This window comes from Lontra canadensis, unplaced genomic scaffold, assembly GCF_010015895.1.
Source record: "Lontra canadensis isolate GAN:19392208 unplaced genomic scaffold, GSC_riverotter_1.0 scaffold29, whole genome shotgun sequence".
In the NCBI taxonomy this organism is placed as follows: domain Eukaryota; kingdom Metazoa; phylum Chordata; class Mammalia; order Carnivora; family Mustelidae; genus Lontra; species Lontra canadensis.
Window position 1 is genome coordinate 2,340,356 of NW_022631023.1, and position 22,244 is coordinate 2,362,599.

The 22,244-nt window shown below is 62.4% G+C and overlaps 1 protein-coding gene across 1 annotated transcript; it reads right to left on the reverse strand.

The window, feature by feature from the left end:
* Positions 1-2,346: 2,346 nt before the first annotated feature.
* Positions 2,347-18,664, reverse strand: RRP1 (ribosomal RNA processing 1). Its single transcript, XM_032865220.1, has 13 exons — positions 18,466-18,664; positions 17,446-17,528; positions 16,067-16,124; positions 14,391-14,476; positions 12,678-12,739; positions 10,317-10,446; positions 10,163-10,227; positions 9,791-9,954; positions 5,504-5,586; positions 4,819-4,916; positions 4,560-4,579; positions 3,626-3,739; positions 2,347-2,659 (listed from the first exon to the last, which is right to left on the reverse strand). The coding sequence occupies exons 1-13, from the start codon at positions 18,596-18,598 to the stop codon at positions 2,412-2,414; spliced, it is 1,344 nt and encodes a 447-aa protein (XP_032721111.1). The 5' UTR covers positions 18,599-18,664; the 3' UTR covers positions 2,347-2,411.
* Positions 18,665-22,244: the final 3,580 nt, after the last annotated feature.

Here is a 22,244-nt window from a genome sequence, read left to right on the forward strand (position 1 = left end):
CTCCCTCCAGCCAAATCCGGTTTGGGAAACTCAGCCCAACTCACATGCCAAGTGGCCCCTTTCAGCGGAGTCTCCGAGCCCGCCCACTGCTGGGGTCAGCTGGCTGCCGAGTTCTCTTCGCAGCAGAAAGGTCATTTGAGGAAACGTTCCCATCTGGGAGGTAGCTGGGCCTCACGGGCTGCGGGCTGGGCCGGGGAGCCTGTCCCCACACTGACGGGGGCGGGTGAACAGCACGTGCACGCCCCCTGGGGCCCTCCTCTTTCTTCTGCAGGGCACATGCCCCGGGACAGGACCCCCCTGCATCCGCCCCCCAGCCCACCTGGCGGTCCACCGACCACTGCGGCTGGGTCTTCTCTGTTCCCTGCCGCCCACGTGGTGAACTTCTGGGCTGGGAATGAGGACAGTCCTTTGCTGCCAGACCCCTAGTGATTAAGAGGCTATTTTTTTATAAGGCAGCATGTGAAAAGGCTGGCACTACCCAAGCCATAGGTCGGAGGGCAACCCAACCTGGGGCTGCTGGCAGGACTGTCCCCAAGTCCACCCTCAACCCCACTACCCGAGGGCCTGGGGCAAACTGCCCTGGCCAGCCGGGTACTCCCCTGCGTGAAGCTCCCGCACCCCAGCCCCTCCTCGCCCGCCGGCCCTCGGCCCCGAGACCCCCCTGCTGCATCCCTGACGTTCTCTTTGCCCCTGACTTTGCCTCCCAACCCCACCCAGACCTGACTCCCTCCTGGTCGTGGCTAACCAAAGTGGAAGGGACTTAGAGTCCGCAGTGGTGTCTGCTGAGAAGCCAACTCAGAGAACCCCAGGGCTGACACAAGCCCTCTGGTGATTCAAGGCGGTGCTGTCCTTGACCCCTCAGCAAGCCACCGCGGGAACAAGGCTGGAACTCTGGTGACCTGGCGCTGGTAGCCAAGAGACCACGGCCGTCTCTGGGCACCAGGCGGAAGCCCCCGTCCTGCCTATGTGTGCCAACACGAAGGCGGCACCGGGTCCCCAGATGCCCCCAGGTAACCGCTGAGCTCCAGAGCGCGTGTCCAGGAGAGACCCTGATGCAGGGCGGCTACTAACCACAAAGCTGTAAATGACGTTTGTTACTGGGATGTGAGTCACTGGGAACAAAAGCTGTTTGTTCTAGACCTTCCAGCTGTTCCAAGGGACGACCAACTCAGAGCCCTGTGGTCCGTAACTCACCGCCGCCCCACGCTGGGGGCTCCTGCCGGCCCAAGAGCTTCCCACAGGCTTTCTCCCCAAGTTGAAGGAGGCCCCCAGCATGGGGCTTCTCCTGGGGATGAGTGAAAATGAACGGGCTGCGGCGCCAGAGCCAGAGAAGCCCTGACTGCTATACTTTAAACAGGCCGTGGGACAGCCCAGCGGGCATGCCAGTAAAGCAGCTTCAGAGCAAAACCAGACAGACCCAGGGAACCCCTGCCCTCGACAGCCCCTCCTGAGCAGGGCTGGGCCGTGCCCTCCCGCCCCCTGGAGAGGCAGCTGGCCCCGGGCGGAGAATTCCTATTGCAACACAGGCGATGGCCAGTGGGCACCCCCCACCGAGCAGCTGAGGCCTGGATGGGCCTCAGCCCAGCAGTAACCAGGCCGGCTGACCCAGACGGCGTCTACCTGCCACGCACGCAGGCCTGACCGCACCGCGGCACCAAGCGCAAGTCCCCAGGAACCCACGCAGCACTGCCGCCCGCGCTCACGCCGGGGCTCTGCACGGCGCTCCACTCAGTACCCTCCCCGGACCCACGGCAGGGCTGACACAGGATCGAGGGGCTGAGGGGAGCCGTGAGGGGCACAGTGGGGCTGCGCACTGGGGTCTCTGCCTCCCAGTCCCACAAGCCGACCTCCCTGCCTCGGACACGTCAACCCAAGCCACGCCCCCCCAACCTCGGACACGTCAACCCCAAGCCACGGGGCTGACACAGTACAGGTTCAGCGATGGCCCCGGACACGAGTTCGTGAGGAGGCCGCCCACAGAGCCACAGCTACCGCTTGGCTCCTTCTCCCAGATTCTGACACACGCAAAAACGGTTTTCCCCACACGATGGACACAAGATACAAACACGACTGGGGAACCAGCACCTGTCTGGTCACACCACTGGCCGCCACCCTGCTCCTAAGAGCCGCACAGCACTTTATTCACGGACACTCCCACATCCGGCCAGGCCCTGGCCCAGGGAGGCGGTCTGCCAAGCAGTTGTATGTCCGGGGGCTTCCTGGCCTGACCAAGGTCAGCAAGGCGTCCACACTCTCTGGGGCCCGACCCTCTGCCGACACAGCGCGTCAGAGCCGTGGGAGTCCGTGTCCTCCATCTCAGGAACAGGGCCCTGCGGCCCTGTGCCCCAACACCACTCAGCGCAAGAAGCCAGAGGGACAGCACCTCCCTGCGTGTGCTGGGCCTGCTGGGGTCACTTCTGGCCCTGCAGCAGCCGCTGCTCGGTCTGTAGCTCCTGGCATCTGGCCCCCTTCGCTTTGGCCCCAGCCCGAAGCCGCCGCCTCTTCTTCTGAGCCCCTCTCCCGCCTGGGCCCCCACGCTGTTCCTGGGGTGCCACGGGCTCAGCCCCCGAACCCCGCCGCCGCCGCCGCCGCCGCCGCCTCATCCTCCTCTTGGATCCGGAGCTTGGGTCTGGACACGAGTCCTCCTTCCTGCCTTTCCCTAAAACAGCAAGGCCACATGAACGAGGCACCGTCAAGGCATGGTTACCCCACTTCCGTTCTGACTGCAGCGCCAGCTCCAGGACCACACAAAGGACACACAAGAGGACCCGACAGCCTCGGTGGCAGACCCGCCCGCGCCAACAAGAGTGTCCCTGCCAGGGGCGCCTGGGTGGCTCAGTGGGTTAAGCCTCTGCCTTCAGCTCGGGTCGTGATCTCAGGGTCCTGGGATCAAGCCCCGCATCGGGCTCTCTGCTTGGTGGGGAGCCTGTTTCCCACCCCCCCCCTCTGCCTGCCTCTCTGCCTACTTGTGATCTGTTTCTCTGTCAAATAAAATAAAATAAAAATCTTTAAAAAAAAAAAGAGTGTCCCTGCCAGTGTGGACGTCAAGTCCCATGGCCATCAGGCAGACATGAGACAGTGCTGGCTCCCGACCTGGCAGGCTGACCCGGGCAAGCCCGCAGGAAAGCCAGCAGGCCGGCAGACTTGACAGGAAGTGGCTGCGAAGGTGAGACTGAGAGGATGGGCCGGCTCGAACCCAGGACGGAGCGGACCCAACCTGGTGCACGACAGAGCCACGGGACAGGCCAGTGAGCACAGCGAGGGCCCAGGCGTAAGCCAACATGGGTGGAGGTGACCCGGGCAGGAAAAGAACCAGGGTGAAGTCAGGAGACCCTGCCAAGGGCAGACCCCAGACCAAGACCGTTAAGCACACGCGGGCGACACAGGAGGGCTCTCAGCCAGGGCTGGGCCCACACCTGTCCCTCTTCCGCAGCCCTTTCCTGCCCTGCTGGTCCCTCGCACACAGCCCATCTGCACAGCAACGTGGCCCCATGGGGCAGTGCGCGCAGGGCAGCCGCAGCAGGGCTTTAACCACAGTCCTGTGGACAAGCTGGGAGGGAGGGGAGAGCAAAGCAGAGCCCGCAAATACCAACGCCCCAACAGCGCCAGACGCCGCCCGTCCTACCTGGATGGTTTTGTGACCTGGCTTTGGGCAAACGCTTCCTTGGCCTCCTCTCCTGCTCCTCGTCTCGAAGGTTCCTGTAGGCTTTTTCCGGTATGTCATCCTCTGGGAAGGTGCCTATAGACCAAAGCCGGCCGCCAGGAAGCTAAGGCAGGGCGGGTGTTTCCGGTGTGCACGTCGGGGCCGCGCACAGCCACACGGGCACCACCGCCGTGCACTCCGTGCCCCATGGCCCCGTGCTCGGGCCCAGGCAGCCGCCAGCGGCTCCGGACTGTGTAGGAGGTGGGCCGCCAGCCAGAGCCAGGTCCCAGAGCCCTCACGCTCCCTGGTCCTTGATTCCCTAAAAAGGCTAAGGCTGAGAGGGGCCATGGTGATGCTCTCCGCGTCGACGGGGCTCTGTGCGTGGAAACCCCACCACACACACACGGTGTTCATGCACACCGCCGCGTAAAAATGTTACCAACAAACACTGAACCTGAGTGCCCAAGGACCTTGTGGGGACAGACGGAGGGAGGACACGAGACAAGGACAGGAAAACACCGAGGGCAGAGACACGGTGGCGGCTGTGCAAGCTTACACCATCAACCACCGCCCCCAATGCTGCTTGTGTCTAAAACCTCTCACAGCGGGAGGGCCACGTCCACGGCACCGCCGACCAGCCACAGGGCAGGCCACAGAACTCACGGGACATGCAGGTTCTCAGGCCCCTGCTCTGGGGACCGGCACTGGACGTCAGGCCTCCTGGGGATTTGGCACACCCGGACCCGAGAGCCACCGAGAGGGGCAAGGATAAGCCGCAGAGCCCCCCAGGACCCTCTCCCAGAGAGAGAGCCCCGCCTGGGCAGCGACGGACCCCGCAGGGAGGGCGACCATGGGAGGCAGTGTGCCCAGGACGAGGACGGGGCTCCAGGCCAGGGTCTCGGCCTGAGATGCTCACCTTCCGCGAGGTCCTGCAACCTGAAAGGAGAGACAGGTGCTCACCAGGGTCGCAGCTTCCGCATGAGCGGGGACCGGCCCTCCCACTGGCTGCCCCGGAGGCCACCCTCAACGCTGCCCCGCCATCTGGGTTCCGAGGGCAGGATGGAGGCACCGAGGCCGGGAGATGGAGCCAGGTGGGGCGGAGGAGGGTGGGGCAGAGCGAGAGCAACTCCAAGGGGAAGGGGAGGGCGTCGCCTGCCCCCTTCAGGGCAACGTACTTCCGGATCACTTTGTAGAGGCGCTTCCGGTTCTGGGAAGGGGTGCTCTGCTCACTGGCCACCGCGAACAGTCTGCCGGCCACGGCCTCGTAGTCAAACTGCAGCACAGGGACAGACGCCGGTCACCTCCCGGTCCAGGACCCAGGAACCAGGTGCGGACCGGGTGCAGATCCTCCGGTGGGTCCCAAGGACACGCACAGGCATCCTCCCCTCCCCGAGCCCCCTCTGCACACGCGAACGCTGTGTGCAACACGAGGCAGCAAACGTGCCCCTGGGGCCGCTGCCACCCTGCGAGGGGACCACCCCGGCCAGGTAGCCTCTGTGACGACGCCCTCCAGCAGCCACGTCAGAGCGGCAGAAAGAGCACGCGTCACTCTCATTTTGACAGATGTCATTTAAGCCAATACACTTCGTTCTCACTAATTTAACAAGTAACCAACGTTCACAGCTTCCCAGCAAGTCTGCTCCCGCTGGGCTCTGACCCCAAGCAGGACCCGAGGCGAACTCCCGGCAATGCCGTCAACTCTGCCCTGTGCCCCACGAGGCAAGCAGAGAGCACACCCGGGGCCGCTGAGCAGCAGCGCAGCCCAAGCCCCACGGCCACCCCCGCCCCGGTTTCAGGGCCTCCCGGCCGCTGCACAGGAGGGGCCGGCATGCCTGCCCCCCGCGAGCCCAGGCCACCCACCTGGAGGACAGGGCCCACGGCGTCCTCACCACGTCCCAGCGACTCGTCGCTCCTGTCGGGGGGTGCAGCCCCACGGGGGGAGCCTGGAACAAAAGGGCCCTCATGAACTCAAGCATGCTTGCCCAGCGTGCACAGCACCCGGGCACAAACACCCAGGAACCACGAGCCCGTGTGCCGGGGCGCACGACCTGGGCAGAGGCACGGCTATCGGCTAGGGCAGCTTCGAGGAGGGCGAGGAGCCCCTGGAGGAGACGTCCCCAGGCAGGCGGGCTGGAGCGATCGTCCTGATGGTGAAATTAGCAGGGATGACCCACGGATGTCTCACGAAGCCGCTATAGGGTCAGAAATCCCAGAATCAAGGAAGAAGGGGAGCCAGGTCCAGCCACCGCGCAGGCCAGATCAAAGGGCCAGAGAGACAGTGTTTCTGATCGTTGCGGGCTCTGTGTCACTGCCTGCAGAATGGACTGACAACAGGCAGGCGAGTGTGACAGAGAATGAGGACGGCGGGGCCGCAGGCAGGCTCCGTGGGCCCACCAGTAGGCTCCTGGATCTGCCTGTCGGGGTGATTCAGGCCAAGGGACAGGACGGGCAAGACGCACAGGATGGCGGGATGAAATGCTAGGGACACGGGGGGCACGGGGGTGCACACAGCCACCTAGAAACACTCCAGCAGGGCTGTCGGAGCGGACGGCAAGAGAAAGGAACCCTTAACTCCATAGGGCCAAATTCCATAAGGGTTCCAGAATGTTCACCGGGGGAAGGCAATTTCTTCAAAAAATGGTGCTGGGAAAACTGGAAGACCACAGGGAAGGGAACGAAACTGGGTCCTCCACCCAAGCACAAGTTCAACCTAAAGGAAATACAAGACCTCCGTGTGAGAACTTAGTAACACTCTTTTTAAAAACACAGAGCAGAGACGCCTGGGTGGCTCAGTCATGATCTGGTGGTCTGATCACGATCTGATCATGACCTGGGTGGCTCAGATCATGCCTTCAGCTCAGGTTATGATCCCAGTGTCCTGGGGTTGAGTCCCGCAGCAGCTCCTTGCTCCACGGGGAGCCTGCTTCTCCCTCTGCCGCTGCCTGCTGCTCTACCGGACTATGGTCTCTCACTCTAACAAATAAATAAATAAAATTAAAACACACACCCAAAAAAACACAGAGCAGGGGCACCTGGGTGGCTCAGTAGGTTAAGCCTCTGCCCTGCCTTCAGCTGAGATCATGATCTCAGGGTCCTGGGGTCGAGCCCCGCATCGGGCTCCCTACTCAGCGGGGAGCCTGCTTCTCCCTCTTTTTCTGTCCCTTCCCTCACTCTAACACAAATAAAATCTTAAAAAGAAAAAGCAAAAGCACAAAGCAAGACCTTCATGAGACCAGCTGCACCAATGAGCTCTTAGGGCACTGAAGACCCACGGGGCAGGACAACACGCCCACTGAACGCGATGGAAGTTCCCGCTCTGCGCACCAACAGCCGCGATGCAGAAAGCCGCCTGCAGAAAGCGGGGAGCTACTTGCGAGTCCTGGACGGACAGGGCTGGAGCGCCCAGAAGGCAGCCCGAGCTCCCAGCACTCCACAGCACGCGACCCCCCGAAAGCAAAGGACTCGAGCGCACAGGTCTCCAGAAAGACGGACAGATGGCCGACGGGCACGTGAAGACGCTCCACGTCCCCAGTCGGCGGGGACCTCAGGGAGATACCCCCTCCCACCCATGGGGGTGGCTCCTGGCAACATGACAGGCCGCTGGACCCCCACGTGCTACGGGCGGGTTCACGGAGAGATGCGGCTGCAGTGGGAACAGCACAGTGGGAGGCCCTCAAGAATGTTAAGAATTACACGTGACCGCACAAGCCTACGTCTGGGTACCGGCCCCCAAGAACTGGAAGCCGGGTCCCCAAGAGACACTTGCTCACCTGTGCTTATCGCGTTACTCCCCAGAGCCAGGACATGGCAGCACCCACGGGGGCCCTGATGGACGCGTAGATAAGCACAACGCGGCCTCACGTGGTGGGACAGTACCCAACCCTAGGAGGAGGAAACAAACTGGCCCATGCTGTGACAGGGACGGACCTCGAGGACACCGTGGCCAGTGAGATGAGCCAGCCACGGGACAAACAGCGTGTGACCCACTCACAGGAGGGACCCAGACCAGTCAGACCCACAGGGACAGGGAGGCGCAGGTGGGTGCCAGGTGCTTAGGGACAGGTTGTTGCGGGGAATAGTGTTTCCGAGTGGAAAGCTGGAAAGTTCTGGAGGCGAACGGCGGTGGCGGCTGCACGAGCCCGTGAACGCAGTGAACGCTCACACACGATCAGTTCCTCTCCCGCCCGGGGACAACCCCAGGGAATGCTTGGCCAAGGCCCCGCCCCCCGCCGCCCCAAGTCGGAGTCTCCCGGAGCCTGGACCACCGCCGCAGCTCGTGGGAGGTCTGAGCTCTTGAACCAGCCCTGGGAGTCGGAGCCATTCCGAGCACGGGGATCCTCGCGGACCGCAGGGTCAGAGACCTGAGCACTGAGTGCCCCAGAGGCTTGGGGTTTGCCACCTATGCCGCTACAGAGGAGGGGAACACAGCCCTGTCCCCGAGGCCACACGAGGAGGACGGAAGACGTGGAACCAAAGACAGCGGTCTCAAGAGAAGACTCTCAAAGGCCTGGCGCCCGTTTCACCATGAAAAAGATCTCTGATGGGGGCGTTAAGACGCGGGAGAGCAGCAGCGAAGAGCTCTCGAACACTACGGGAAAACGGACAGACTGACAGGACCGAGGAGGCAAAGGCAAGAAGAGGGGCCCGGCTCTTGCAGCATCTGATGACAGTGGCTCGGCAGACAAGACTGTCCCTCAGAAATACGTCGTCGTGAAGCAACAAGAGCCCCATCCAAGCCAGAGACGGCGACGGCCTCCTCCAGCCAGAGCTCGAAGTGGTTCTGGAAACCTCGGTGGTAGGCATGGAGGTGGCCTGGTGGGAAGGACAACCACGGTCGTGGAGGGCATTCCCAGGGGTGAGCCGGCAGCCGCGGGGCAGGAATGAGCGGAGCTGGTGATGACGGAGCGACTCCACGGCAGGCGGAGGTGGTAGGACTTGGGCAGTTGCAACTCTGGACCCGGGAGGAGCGGATTTTGGAGGCAGGGGCTCTGGCCCGTGGGGGCGGAGGCCAGTCCTGTGCCAAACCACGAAACCGAGGCAGCCACGGCGGCTCCGGCTGCAGCAGGAGGCTCTCCTCGCTGCCAGGACAGAGCTGAGCAGGAGAGCAGAGCCGGGGGCGGCCACGGGGGCGGGGGAGCCACAGGAGGGAGCCAGGCTAGCCACGGCTTCCAAGAGACCTGGACCCTCAGCCACGCCCCGTGGCGGCAGGGCCAAGCTGCAGCGGAGAGGACACGTTCGAGAGCGGGAGAGCAAAGGCCTCGAGGACTGATGCGTGACCGAGCGCATCGGAGCGTCCGCTTCAGTTCTGCGGACAACACAGCGCGTTCCCAGAGGACTATCGTGGGCTTTTCCTGTCCTGCCCGCGCTGTCCACCGCTAAGCCAGCCGTCTGACCAGACGCTGAACAAACGTGTCTTAAAAGAAAAAGAGAAGCTGACGTAGTAAACTTTACATGATGCGGATTTTACCACCAAGAAAAAGAACAGGTGGCAGGGAGAAGTCCCGAAACCGGCGCACTGATGCACCCCTGCAGCCACGGGCCACGACCCAGTCCACGGGCCCCCTGGGATGAGCCCACGCCCCGCAAGGAGCCACGTTAGCGTCGAGACCGTCAGCAGCAGCGGGCGCCCGTCCCTGACCCCGAAGGCCTTCAGTGGACACCACCCGTGGCACGTTTCCCTGTGGGAGGACCCACCGCTCCCTCGTTCCCCCCAACCCCCATCAGGCGGGCTCCTCCTCTGTGCCGGGGTCGCTCCCAGCACTGGGGACGCAGCTGTGACCAACAGAACTCCCTGGCCCGGGAGAGCCGACATCCGGTGGGGAGAAAAGGCCCCGAACGATAAACAAGTAATTTATGTGATTTCGAGTGACTCATGCCAAAAAGTACGACACCTTGTGGAGAAACCCAGCAAGGGGGACTGGGTGGAGACGGGGAAGTCCGGGTGGGCCCGGTGGAGGGCGGGGACCGGAGAGGAGGGGGGAGCAGGGCAGAGGTGGGAGTGTGGGGGGAACAGTAGGCCAAAGACCAGCGGGAGTCAGGACGGCATCCTGAGAACAGGGCTGGGGGGGCGACCGCAGGGCCCCCCGCAAGCACCGGAGCCTGCCGGCCTGAACGGACACCGTCACCACGGCTGCGCTGACCCCTCACCTGGCTCCGCGGACGGTGCATCCCGCTCGCCCTCCTCGTCCTCCGACGTCCCCTCCTCCCCCTCCTGCGCATCCAGTTCGTCCAGAAGGTCCTCGATGGCAAACGGGGCCTGTTCCACGATCGCCTCGAAGACGCCCCGAGTGATGTTATGCAAAACCAGGGGGCTGGGGGGCAGCAGGCGCCAGCGGGCCCGTCAGGCTGGGCGCCTGTCCCCACCCGTCCCCGCCCCCGCTGCGGCCCCTCCGGCGACCGCGTCACACACACGCGACCCCGCCTCTCTCCCCGGGAGGGAACAGCGACTCCCCCCAGGCGGGCACCCTGAGAAGCCGAGGGAAAGAAGACCCAGGCCGGAGGAGACGGCCCACCACTCACTCCCGAGTGCGAGCAGCGATGGCGCAGAAGGGCTCGATGAACTTGAGGTTCTGGTCCGCCGTCAGCTACGGAGATAAGGAGGGGTGGCTGCCTCGGTCCCTGGTGCGGGAGCCCTGGGAAGGGGTTGGCCACCGCCTGCAGCCCACGGCCTCACCTCAGCAGCGCCCACTTTGCTCAGCTCCTCCAGGAAGATCTCCAGGAAGTGGCACTTCACCCCGCTGGGGGCCTGGCTGTCGGGGTGCAGGATCTCCGTCGTCAGCAGCTCCAGCAGCTGCTCCATCTGCCTGAGGGCGGAAAGTGGCCAGTGCGGCAGGCCGCCCCCGCCGGCGAGGAGCCGGCACAGCGAAGCCATCCCGGGCCAGCGCCCTGCCTCCCGGCTCGCCGGCTTCCCCACCTCCACGGGAGGTGACCTGGTGACCTGGGTGCGTTCCAGCACAAAGGACTCCTAACCACGGACTCGGGACCACCGTCGGCAACACAAGCGTGGCGAGAACACGCCTCCGCTATAAGGGCTGGGCGTGTACACGTCGCACCCGCTCACACACGCCTTCCCTTGTGTGCGCGGACCCCAAGTGTAAGGGCAAAGACCTGGTGTGACAAAAGACTACACCACGGCATCTTGCATCGCCCTGTCCTCACGGGAACTGTCCAGGAGGGCACACCAGGGCAGAGGAAAGGCGAGGCACGGAGACGGGGGAGAGCCGCGTTCCCGGTCCCGCGGCAGAGCATGTGGCCCCGGGCCGGCCACGTCCGCCAGCCCCATCTGCTGTCCCCGAGCGTGCTGGTGTCCGTGGTCTCAGAGGCCTGGGGCTCCCGGGTCAGAGAGCTCTGGTGACCAGTCTTTGCTGATCTACAGCCTGGGGACGCTGAGTAACACACCTGAACCGGAGACACAGTGGTGTGTAACGAGCCCTGCGGGGGGCACACACAGGACAGCACTGCGGCTTCACCAGCCCCAGCACAGAAGGGAGGATGCCGTCTGCGGCTCAGGAAAGGGGAGCCTCCTCCCAGGCCAGTGACACTAGCAAACGCTGACCAGCCAAGCAGGGCTACCCGGCTGTGCGGGAACGGGGACAGGCTATGGGAACAGAGAGCCGCTTCGAAGGGCCCATCAGAGACTCCCGGGTTCTCCCAAAGGCTCACTCTGCAGCCCTCACCAGCAGTGAGAAAGGAACTACTCTTTTAAGAACAAACCAAAAGCGTTAACAGAAATAAAACGTCCCTTCGGCTTCCGGTTCTGCTCATGCACGAGCCACCCGTGGGGACCGAATCCTACATCCTGAGACAGTGAGACCCCCGCGGCTTGGCTCGCGGGAACGAAAGGGTGAAAATCCGGCCCCCGAAAAAGTCATTCGTAGTAATTCTAAACTCCGAAGACCCCAGGGAACTACAGGCTGCTCCTGCCGATCTGTTCCACGTAGGAAAAAGTGGGGCAGGGGCAAGTAGGACACCCTGCTCTCCTGGAGCCCAGCCCCTGGGCCGGCGCGGGTGCTCGTGTCCACGGACTGCAAACAAACCGGTCGAGCGTACCCAGCCTCATTACAAAACCATTCCAAACGTGCCGTTTCCAAGTCTATCTCCCCTCGCCACCACCCCCCGGAGCACACAGAGGGCACGGACACGAGGGGCGCTGGCGTGTCTTCAGGGAAACCACAGCAGCCTGCAAACGGTCTGCCCCGACACCAATGCCGCCCGGAGCACGGCGGCATCCCAGAGATCTGTCGGTGGGGGCTCGCGTCTTCCTTCGACGTCTGACAAAAGTTTTCTGAGTTCCTTCTACTGGGAACGTGTCACTCTCATAATGAGAAAAAAAAACGAAAAAAATGAAGCTTTAAACTAATTAAAAAAACTTCAAAACGTGAACTCAGAAACCCGTTTGGTGCGGCGGCTCTCGGGCCACCTCCCAGACGCGGAGAGGCTGGCCGCCACCATGGGGAGCCCCGGCTAAGCCGGCCCTGCCCCAGCGGGCGCCCCGGAGGGTGGTGGAGCTCGGGCTCGGCACAGCCCTGCCAGCCCGGGGCCAGGGGAAGCCCGAGGCCGGCCAAAAAGACAAGCCTCGTCGTCTGGGGGACACGGGCTACCCCCCCCACAAGCACCTCTGTCAAAAGCGACGAGTCCGGATGACGTGTTTCTAGAACCAAGGCACACGCCACTGACGACGGAGCGAAATACGCCACGTTACACCAAAAAAAAAACCAACAAAAAAGAGCACCTCAGCTATACACCAGTTATACTGAAAAACAAAACCATAATAACGAGAAAACTCAGTTTGGATTCACAGAAGAACTTACCATCACGGCTGAAAACGTTCACTTCTGTGAATATACACACAAAACCGTAATTCTGAAAACACGTTCACGTCAAGCACCATCGGGTCCCCCGTTAACGGGAAGATGGACCTCTCCTTGACGAGGGACTGAGGGAGAAGCACGTGAGCCCAGCCCCCAGCCCCCAGCGCCAAGACACGCTCGTCTGCAAGAAGAGGCCGCGCTCTGGACGGGCCCCGAGTACCTACCTTTCTTCCCACCCGCGTGTCTTCAGGGCCTTCAAGGACTCGTTCAGGACCATCCGCATGAGCTGTGGCATGGACGGAGACCCTCGTTAGTGGGGCACAGCCTGACCTCCCCAGAACCCCCCGTGCTTCCGGTCATCTCTGTGGCCCCGAGCGCACAGAAGGCCCCCAAGAGCTGTTGGCAGAGGGGACACCGAGTCCAGAGAACAGGTCAGCGCCCCCAGGCTGGGGTGCGCCCGCCTTCCAAGAGCACCAGGACTCAGGGCTCACAGCAGACACATCGGGGAGCAACCGCGGTCACGAATGAAAGCCAAGTGCAACAATCATCACTTCAGGAGTGCGAACAGGGAACAAAGAGCCTGTCCCCCCGAGGAGGCTGAGGTCCTGGGGAAAGGCTCCCCTGAGCTTTCTGACGGACTGCTCTCCCCAACAGACAACAAACGTGTCTGCTTCCTCTCTCATCCCCAGAGGCAAAACTCCCCCCTTTCAAAGCTCACCCTTTACAACAAATCCTGACCCTTGCCCCACGATGCCCCACTTCCCCTTGACCACGGCTCACAGCTTCTCCAGCCGGTTTTCCTTCCGTCCAGATGGGAAGCCGTGCACACAGTGGGGTCCGCGAGTGTAAAGGGACCGAGGATGCATGTGGGGATGGGTTTCCTGGCCATCAGATGTGCCCCGGGACACGAGGGGCCCCGGTGACACCACTCCCAGTGCCTGCAGCCGCTGGAGGCTTGGCCTCTCCAGCAGGCTGTGCTGGTGGGTGCGGTCCCAAAGCCCCCCCACAGCAACAAAAGCCATCCTATCACGCACACAGCAATGGCACCTCACGGAGATTCCTACGTCTGTAAACCTGCGCTGTGTGGCCGTGCCCAGCCTGGCCCCTGCCCCCAGCCCCAGAGGCTTTAGCGTCCCTCCCTTCCAGAGCTCCATGCCTCACCCACTAGCTGGTGCTCACCCCAACACCTGAGACACACAGTGTCCACGGAACCCCAGGCCACGTCTGGGCGGGGAGCCGATCCCAGTGGCAGGTCACGAGTAACTGCAGCCCCAAAGGCACCATCCCCAGTGAGGCCCAGCCCACGGCCCGCTGGGCCACCCACTCGCAGACAGCAAGCCCCAGTGAACACGCCCTGGGAACAGGTGCCGATCAAATGCAGGTGGGGATCCGGAGTCTCCGAATCCCTGAGGGCCACGCAGTACCCTGAACTCTCAGGAGCGCGGCGGCAGAAGGAAAGGAGATTCTGCACACAACGGCTCCACCATCCATCCCCGCCCAGCAAAAAGCACCTTCCCACCTGTGCGCCCACAAGTGGATGAGGGCCTATGGCTGGGGCAAGAGCTCCCAGCAGGTCTGCTGGACGCACGAGCTCGTGGCTTCTCCAGCAGGGGGCAAGCCTGCAGCCCTGGTCCTCCTCAGGTGGGCGGCTTTGACCCTCCTCCTCTGAACCCGAACCTGTGCTGTTGAAGTCCTGAGCTCTCTGCCTGCTCACCTACCCTCGGAGATGGGGCACACACCGGGCAACCCAAGCCCTGCGCGCCCGCCACGGCCTGCGCTCCCCCCCCTCACAGGCCATGAGACGTATGGGTCAGTCCCCAGGAGGGCCGCCCTGCCACGGCAGGAGAGGCCCAGAGGCCACAGCACTCGGGGCTATGTCCCAGCTCCCCCGGCCCCGCTGGTTCCCCGGGGCCCAGAAGCGGAGCGCGGCCCCTCACCATGTAGAACTTGTCCAGGCGTAGTCTGTCGATGCCTGTCCACTCGCGGTTCATGGTCTGCCAGAATGTCTGCAGGAACAGGTGCTCTGAAGGGGAAAAGGTCAGAGAGAATCACGGGGGGATGTGGAAGTCGCCCTGGGAAGCAAGGGGAGAAAGCACGGAGAAAGCTGCTCAGGACATCCCAGGTGGCCAGCCTCTGGGGTCCTCAGTCCAGTCTGTCGCACTCAGAAGAGCTGTTACAAACGAGGCTTAGAGATGGGGCTGGGGGAACCTCAGAAAGAAAAGCCAAGCCCAGCTCCGACCTCCACCTCGGCGCCCCCGGAGAACGGGCACGGAGCGGGCACAGCCAGCGGCACGAGCAGCTGCTGCTCAGACCCCACCTGACCCCCATGGGTCAGTTCTTCCCCTACATGGGGTAGGGAACCCTGCCTGACCCCCACGGGCCGGCTCTTCCCCGTCCTGGCTTGGCTGGAACCCCTGCCCGACCCCCACGCCGGGCACTCAAATAGGCACAAACCCTCCCGATAACAGGAGGTCAGACACACGGTGCTATAGGCTAACCTGTGTCCCCCAAATTCATGTCAAAGCCCCAACCCCAGGTCCTCGAATAAGACTTTGTTTCAAGATAAAGTCTTCAAAAGGTTAATTAAGATAAAATGAGGTCACCAGTGTGGACCTTACACCGTGACTAGTGTCCTTCTAAGAAGAGATGGGGACACAGACACGCACACAGGCACACGCCATGACACGGGAAAAGACGGCGCCTGCACGCCCAGGAGAGAGGCCTTGGGGAACCAGCCCTGCCCGCGCCTTGACCTTGGGGAAGAAACGGGGCCTCTCTGATCCGTAACAAGTTTCTCCAACAGCAAAGGGCTGGTCAGACGGTATGATCGCGGGCAGTGAGTCCATGACCCATTCAACTGTTAGCGCGTGATCGGTTTGTGCCGCCGTTTGCTGAGCCCAGAAACTCTTCTGCAGGCTCTCACAGGGGAACGCTACGGCAGACGGACCCCCACTGACAGCTCAGATGCCAGCGACGCACTCCCAGACTGAGACCCTAGTCACTGTCTCTCACCGTGACTACTCTACCTACTAACTGTAACTCAACCAAACCTACCCACCAGGCGTAACCACGGGCCCCACCGGCAACGGCCACAGCCATCTATGTCAGAGGTGTGGGACCCCCGGCTGCCCCCCACCCTGAGCGTCAGAGGGAGGTGCCCGGGCTCCACCCCCCGAAGCTTAATTCAACTGGACCAGAGTCTGATATCAAGATGCCTACAGATGCCCAAGGGACAACAGCGGGCAGACAGCAGGGCTGAGGGCTACGGATCTCGGGCAGGACAAAAACACGGAGGAGTCGGGGAAGTGTTCACAGGGGAACGCCGCCACCAGATGACTCGGTTCAGCAACTCGACAACACTGCACGAGATGTCCACCTGCATTTTAAAAACTAGATCCTGGCCCTTCAGCCTCGAGCTGGGTCCACGCAAGATAAACAACTCGATGCGGCCAGACACGTGGAGCAGGGTTCCGCCGGTCAGCGCCTGCAATGCCAGCCAGGAAAGGGACCTCTGCTTGCCCCTTGTCTTAGAACGCAAGCCTTCCGTGTCTGGTAGCCAACTCTGGGCAGCTGTGCCCCTCCTAAAGGGTCTTCCCGGGGCCAGGGTACTCACGTGCCTCTGTCGTCTGAAAAGCATGCAGAAGCTGGGCTATGGTCCTCCCTAGTTCCTCCTGGGTAGAGAGCAGCAAACACACGCACACATAAGAGAAAAGAACAACACTCTCTGACCCCGAGGACACGTGGTCTCACAAGCAGCAGTAGGAACAGAAAGACACCCGCACTCCCCCCGCACTGCCCCCGAGCTCAGGCACAGGAGAACCAGCTCCCGCCAGCCTCGCAACCCCGCGTGCTTCAGGTCTGCAAACTGCACTGTTGTGAAAGGCCTCCTCCCGCAGCCGGAGCGGACAGCGGCACCCCACAACCACGGGCAGCCGCTGCCCCCACGACCGAGGCCTCGAGCCACAGAGGCTGACAGTCGAAGGAGGGCCCAGGAGCAATGGGGCGCCCTGAGCAGCTGGGAGAAACTGGACCCCCAGAAACTGCTCGCTGCCTGCCTCCGTCACTGCGTCACTGTGCCGGGCATCCCTTAGGGCACTTACTAAACAGACCATCCCAGAGCCGCCTTTTACTGCGCACTGAATACAGCACAGGACTCTGCGTTTTAGATGTACCCTCTCGGGGCGCCAGGGTGGCTCCGTGGGTTAAGCCTCTGCCTTTGGCTCAGGAGGCTGGGCGTCTGACTCTCGGATTTGGCTCAGTTCATGGTCTCAGGGTCGTGAGACTGAGCCCTGTGACAGGCTCCACGCTGTGCAGAGTCGGACTGGGATTCTCTCTCCCTCCCCGCCCCCATCCCAATGCACACCGGCTCCCTAAATCTTAAAAAAAAAAAGAAAAAAAAAAGATGGCATCTTGGGCAGTGACACAGCCCTGTGTAAGATCCTGTCCCAGGGGTGCGTGACAGCACACACCGTCCAAACCCACAGAATGCACACACTCAGGGTGAACCCGCACACCCGCTATGGACTCTGGGGGTCGGTCTGTGCCAGGCAGGCTCATCACCTATAACGAATGCACGGCTCGGGGGGCCGGGGGGGGCTGTGCACGTGTGGACAAAAGGGCTGTACAAGAGCTTTCTGTACCTTCCTCTCAATTTTGCTGTGAACCTAAAACTACTCTAAAAAATACTCTAGTTTTTAGAAAATTAAAAAAAAAAAAAACCTCGCAGTAGAAACCCTTTTCTCAGCAGACTTGGGTTCTGTCCCTCCGCGTCCCTCATTTTGGTGCCCGGACACACACCCATTCGGATGGTGCTCCCTTAGCACCACCACCTACACTCGAACCATGGGCCCCGGCCCTCTGACTGCAAACAAAGTGTCAAAGCTGTAAAACTCCACTCAGTGCCTTTGGCTGCACTGGAGAGAGGGTCAGCCACGGGCCCTCTGTCCTGCACCAACGATGGGGCTCCAGCAGCTCCGACCTCCGCACACTCACCTGGAGGAGCGGCTTGTCCTGCATCCACATGCAGTAAAACAGTCCCTTCCAGACCTTCAGCAGCTCGTCGTGAGTGAAACCACCTGCGGCGGCACCAGCAACACTCAGGCAAAGCGCACCCAACTGTCAGGGCCACACTACGCCAGGGACGCGGAGCCGGCCTTAGCTCAGTGCTCCACCGGGAAGCACACCGGGCCCCCCCACCCCGCACTGCCTGGGGCTCTAAGTACCCCCCGTAAGGGCCGTCTCATGATTCAGCAAACACCCCGAGTATCCGGATCCCGGGTCCCAGGTGCCCGCGCAGACGCTGGACACGGTGTGGTCTCCTGCGTACAGGTCAACTCGTTCAGCTTGACGCGCCGGGGCTCGTGCCCTGTCCGCGTCTGCCTCCAACTCCAAAGGGGAAACTTAACTCCCGCAAACGGTAAGGCGCGCGGGCATACAAGGGCACCGGGCGCACTAACGGAGGCCCGAGCTGCGCGCGGCGGGGGCTTCTGCGGCGGCGGTTCGCGGACTTCAGCACCAGGAGAGGACCCCGCGGGGGGCTCCTCCCGCCGGGCTGGGGCGACCTCCAGCGCTTCGGACTCAGGCGGCGGATGGGGCTCACGACTGCGCTGCTAACGGACGCCGCTCGCGGGGCCGCCCTGCCGGCGCCGCGTCCGAGCGCCCCGTCCACCCGAGGCTGCGCTGGGCCCGGCGGGGTCCGCCGCCGCCCGACTCGGACCGCCTCCCGGAAGTGCAGGAGGCCGCTCCGAAAGCGCAAACCGCGGGCAGCGGCGCAGGCGGGATCGGGGTCCCGGGAGGCCGCCGGCTCCGCGGCGCCCGGCGGGGACGCGGCGCCAGGGGCTCGCCGGGCAGGAAACCGGGCTGGGACAGGCTCCCCCGCAGGCCCCGCGCGCGCGGCCCTGGCCACGTGCGCGGCCCACGTGGTTCCCAGGCTCCCGCGCCCCCACCCCCGCCAGCCCGCGCCCCTCGCCCCGCGGCCCCCCCCGGCCCCGGCCCACTCAGCCACGCGCCAACCTGCGGCCCGCTGAGTCCTGGCGACGATGTACTTCCGGAGCCTCTTCACCGCCCGGTCCCGGGTCACCTGCTCGTTTCCCGCCAGGCGCTGGGCCAGCTGGATCTCGGGTGGGAGGTGCACGCGCGGAACCATGGCGAACGCCGCGGACCCCCGGCCCGCCGCCACCCCGTCTTTCCACCGGTGCGCGCGTGCGACGTCACACGACAGCGCCGGTCTCGCGCGGGCGGGTGCATGACGTCACGGAGCGCGTCGGTTCCGCTCGGGGCTCGTGACGTCACAGGGCCGCGACGGCCGCTCCGGAGCCGCCTGCACCGCCGCCTAGCGGCCGGGCCGCGCAATGCCGGCGTCGCCTGCCGGGCGGGGTGTCGGTTCGCTCGGACGCTCGGGATTAAAGGGACGCCCTGAAGCGTCCGCGCGCCTGACGGTCACTGGACCGTAGTTCGGCCCCGACGGAGGGGGAAGGGCGGCTGGGCCGGTGCTCCCGTTGGGTCGGACTCGCGCGGCCGGGCCGGGAGGAGCCGGACGAACCCAGTAAAGGACTCACGGGGGGCCCGGGAGCGCCGGGGAGCGGCTGCGGAGCGAGAGCGGCCGGAGTTCGGTTCGGTGCCGGCCCCGGCCTGAACCGCGGACCCTCCGCCGGCAGCCGGACACCGAGAGCTTCCCGGGGAGCGGGGCGGGGCCCTACCGGGACGGGCGGGCGGGGCGCGGGCGGCGCGGGAAGGGGACGCGCGGCGGGGACGCGCCCTCGGGCTTCTCCGCGCGGCCGGTGGAGCGTCCGGTCGTGGTCAGTGTCTCGGGGAAGGAAGTGCGACAAGGGGAGCCGGGGGCGCCCGCGGTGATGAAAGGCCACCGGCCACGGGGCAGAGAGGCCTGAAGCCGCGCCTCTGGGTCCGCACGCCCGCGCGGGACAGTTCGCGGGACGGCGGGGGCGGGGCGGGGTGCGACGTCCAGAGCTTGCGGGAACCCGGGCGCGCAGGGAGCGCTGAAAGGTCCCAGCGACGACGTGCGGGCTGCAGTGCGGGCAGGTGCGGCTTTCCCAGGCTGGAGCAGCGCTGTGTGCGCGCGAGGGGCCAGCAAAGTCGCTCTGAAGTGCTGTGTGTCCAGGGACCCCCGTGAGCGCCCGCGGGCCCTGATGTGCCAGGGGGACTCCTGCTGTGATGTGTTAAAGCAAAAGGAGCACCGGAAACGGCTTGCTGAGTGAGGCGAGGAGGGGCTTCCAGAAGCTTCTCCCGGTGGGATCACAGCATTTTGTGAATTCGCAGCAAAGAGCTGTGACACGCGTGCGATGCTGTGTAGTCCGGAGCGGGTCAGAGGTCAGCCCCAGGCTTCCACCGAGGGGGATCCTCCGCCTGTCTCGTTCCAAAATTCCAGGCTCCCAGAGGGAGAGCAGGTGTCCCTCACCAGCCTGTGAAAATCAGCCGGGGGACCCTCACCCACGTGGAGCTGGGAAGCTAGAAGGGGGGCCGCGGCCCGCCGCGATTACAGGGCAGGTGTCAACCCAGGCTCAGCGGAGGAGCCCTCCACAGGAGAGTCCCTGGTGAGGGTCCCTAAGGGGAGAGCTGCCTCCTGCATCCCCCATGAGACATCCGCCGCCGCTGCAGGCAGCCCTGACCTCGTGCTCCTCTCCGGCGAACTAATGTCCACAACGGCCTCTTCCAACTTCCTCCTCCGTCCGCAGAAAACAAAGCTTCTCGCCTTGGTCGGACTGGCCAATGGTTTTTCGGTAGCTCGCTTGTTTCCAGACACAATGCTCTGCTATTCCTGAATAAACCCCTTTTAGCTGGCAAAATAACTTTATTTTTAAGGTCCACAAGCCACACTGTTTGTGCAAGTGGTTTTGGCCCAGGGAGGCGCTCTCATTGCGTGGCGGGAGCCCTCTTGACATCCACGCTCCGGACAGCAGCCAGCCTTCCGAGCGCGAGGTTCTGAGGAGAGCAGTCAGGACTCCCCTTCCCTACACACGTAAGACATATTCTCAGTTAGGGGCCAAACCGGGTACGAGAGCCGCCGCAGACCATAAATGACGAGCAGGCTGTGTACCGGAAAGCTCTGTGTTCAAAACCAGGGGGTATGTGGGGCAGCCGGCTGGCTCCGTCCGTGCAGCACTCAACTCTTGATCGTGGGGTTGTGAGTTTGAGCCCCGTGTTGGGCATAGAGCTTACTTTAAAAAAAAAAAAAAAAAAAAATAAAAAAGGAGCGGGTGGCGTTACAGATCTGGCCCACGGACGTTAGTTTGCCAACACTGGATGCCAAAGAGTACCCTCGCCCTGAGGAAACAACTACAAAGGGGGCAATAGTGAGGTGTCCCAACGTCAGGACGTTGATTCAGCAAATAACCACCTGTAGTAATGGGCAAATAGAGCAAAATGTTAGCAAAGGTGGACGCCAGGGGCAAGAACACAGGTGTTGGCCTGTTTTTCCTATTTTGTCCGTGTTTGGAGATTTTCATAACAAAGTTGGGAAGCATTTTAGAAACTGCTTTTATTTATTTTTTTAAGATTTTATTTGAGAGCGCACAAGCGGGGGGGTGGGGCAGAGGGAGAGGGGGAAGCAGGCTCTCCACTGAGCAGGGAGCCCAATGCAGGGCTCCATCCCAGGACCCTGGGATCATGACCTGAGCTGAAGGCAGAGGCTTAACCCACGGAGCCACCCAGGCGCCCCCAGAAACTGGATTTAGAATCAGAATGAACTCGGTCACCAAATGTTTACATCTACGAATAGTGACATTGGGAACAAGACAAGGCCAGGCAGGGAAGAGACACTCATGTGTGGTATGAAGGGCAGCGTGATGAGCTGCGAACGGTCCTAAAGCAAGAAGAAAAAGACAACCAAGCCTAAGAAAAGAGCAATTTCAATGAGCACGTGGTGAATTTGTGACACGAGACTTTACCAAAATAACAAAATGCACCAACATGCGCTTTAAAATGTGCCTTACAGTGTGAACAGCTGTTGGATGCTGGCGGCTAATGGGAGATTAGCGCCACATCCGGTGGACCTAAAAAATAATGTGCGGGTGCCTGGGTGGCTCCGTCTGTTGGGCGTCCCAACTTTTGACTTCGGCTCAGGTCGTGATCTCAGGGATGTGGGATCGAGCCCCGTGTCAGGCTCCACACTCAGCAGGGGGTCTGCTCGAGCTTCCCGGTCCCTCTGCTCCTCCCCACACTGGCATGGGTGCTCTCTCTGGCTCTCACGCTCTTTCTCAAAATAGATCTTTTTTAAAAGGAATGAATGTGCTCTATTCTGAATGCAAAGTTATCCCTCTTTCGAAACCTGTCAAAGTCTGCTGTGCATTGCAGGCAAGGACCAGCCATGGATGCTAAAATTGGGGGCAAAAGTGTGATAGGAAATACGGTATTTGCATAGTCTCAAAGGTACTTACTGGTTACAGTAGGACATAGTCACTCTCAAGTGGAAAACCTGGAAGACACCACTCTATTCAAGACGGAAGTCACCGTCCCCCGTGAGAAGACATGCGGATACCAGGTACCCTTGATGCGGAGCACTGAGAGGACACAGCATCACTGTGGTGAGAAAAAAACACACAGCATCTCCGAGGGCCCCAGAGACATGGGCAGCCGGTTTAGATTTCCAAGTCAGCATGACCGTACGGAAACTGTTTGAACCAGAAATGTGACTCATGGCCCAACACCCCACACATCCTAGGTGCACCTGCTTTGTGAACGAGTGAGCTGAAGGGAAACCATCTTGCCCTAGAGATTCCACAAGATGCCAAAAAAAAAAAAAAAAAGGCACATAACCCTGCAAAAGCTATTCATTC

Coding starts and splice junctions, on each gene's coding strand:
- RRP1 (XM_032865220.1), bottom strand. CDS start 18,598: ATGGTTCCGCGCGTGCACCTCCCACCCGAGATCCAGCTGGCCCAGCGC. Junction 10,228..10,316: donor GCAAAGTGGGCGCTGCTGAG/GTGAGGCCGTGG, acceptor TTATCTCCGTAG/CTGACGGCGGACCAGAACCT. Junction 5,587..9,790: donor TGCACCGTCCGCGGAGCCAG/GTGAGGGGTCAG, acceptor CTTTTGTTCCAG/GCTCCCCCCGTGGGGCTGCA.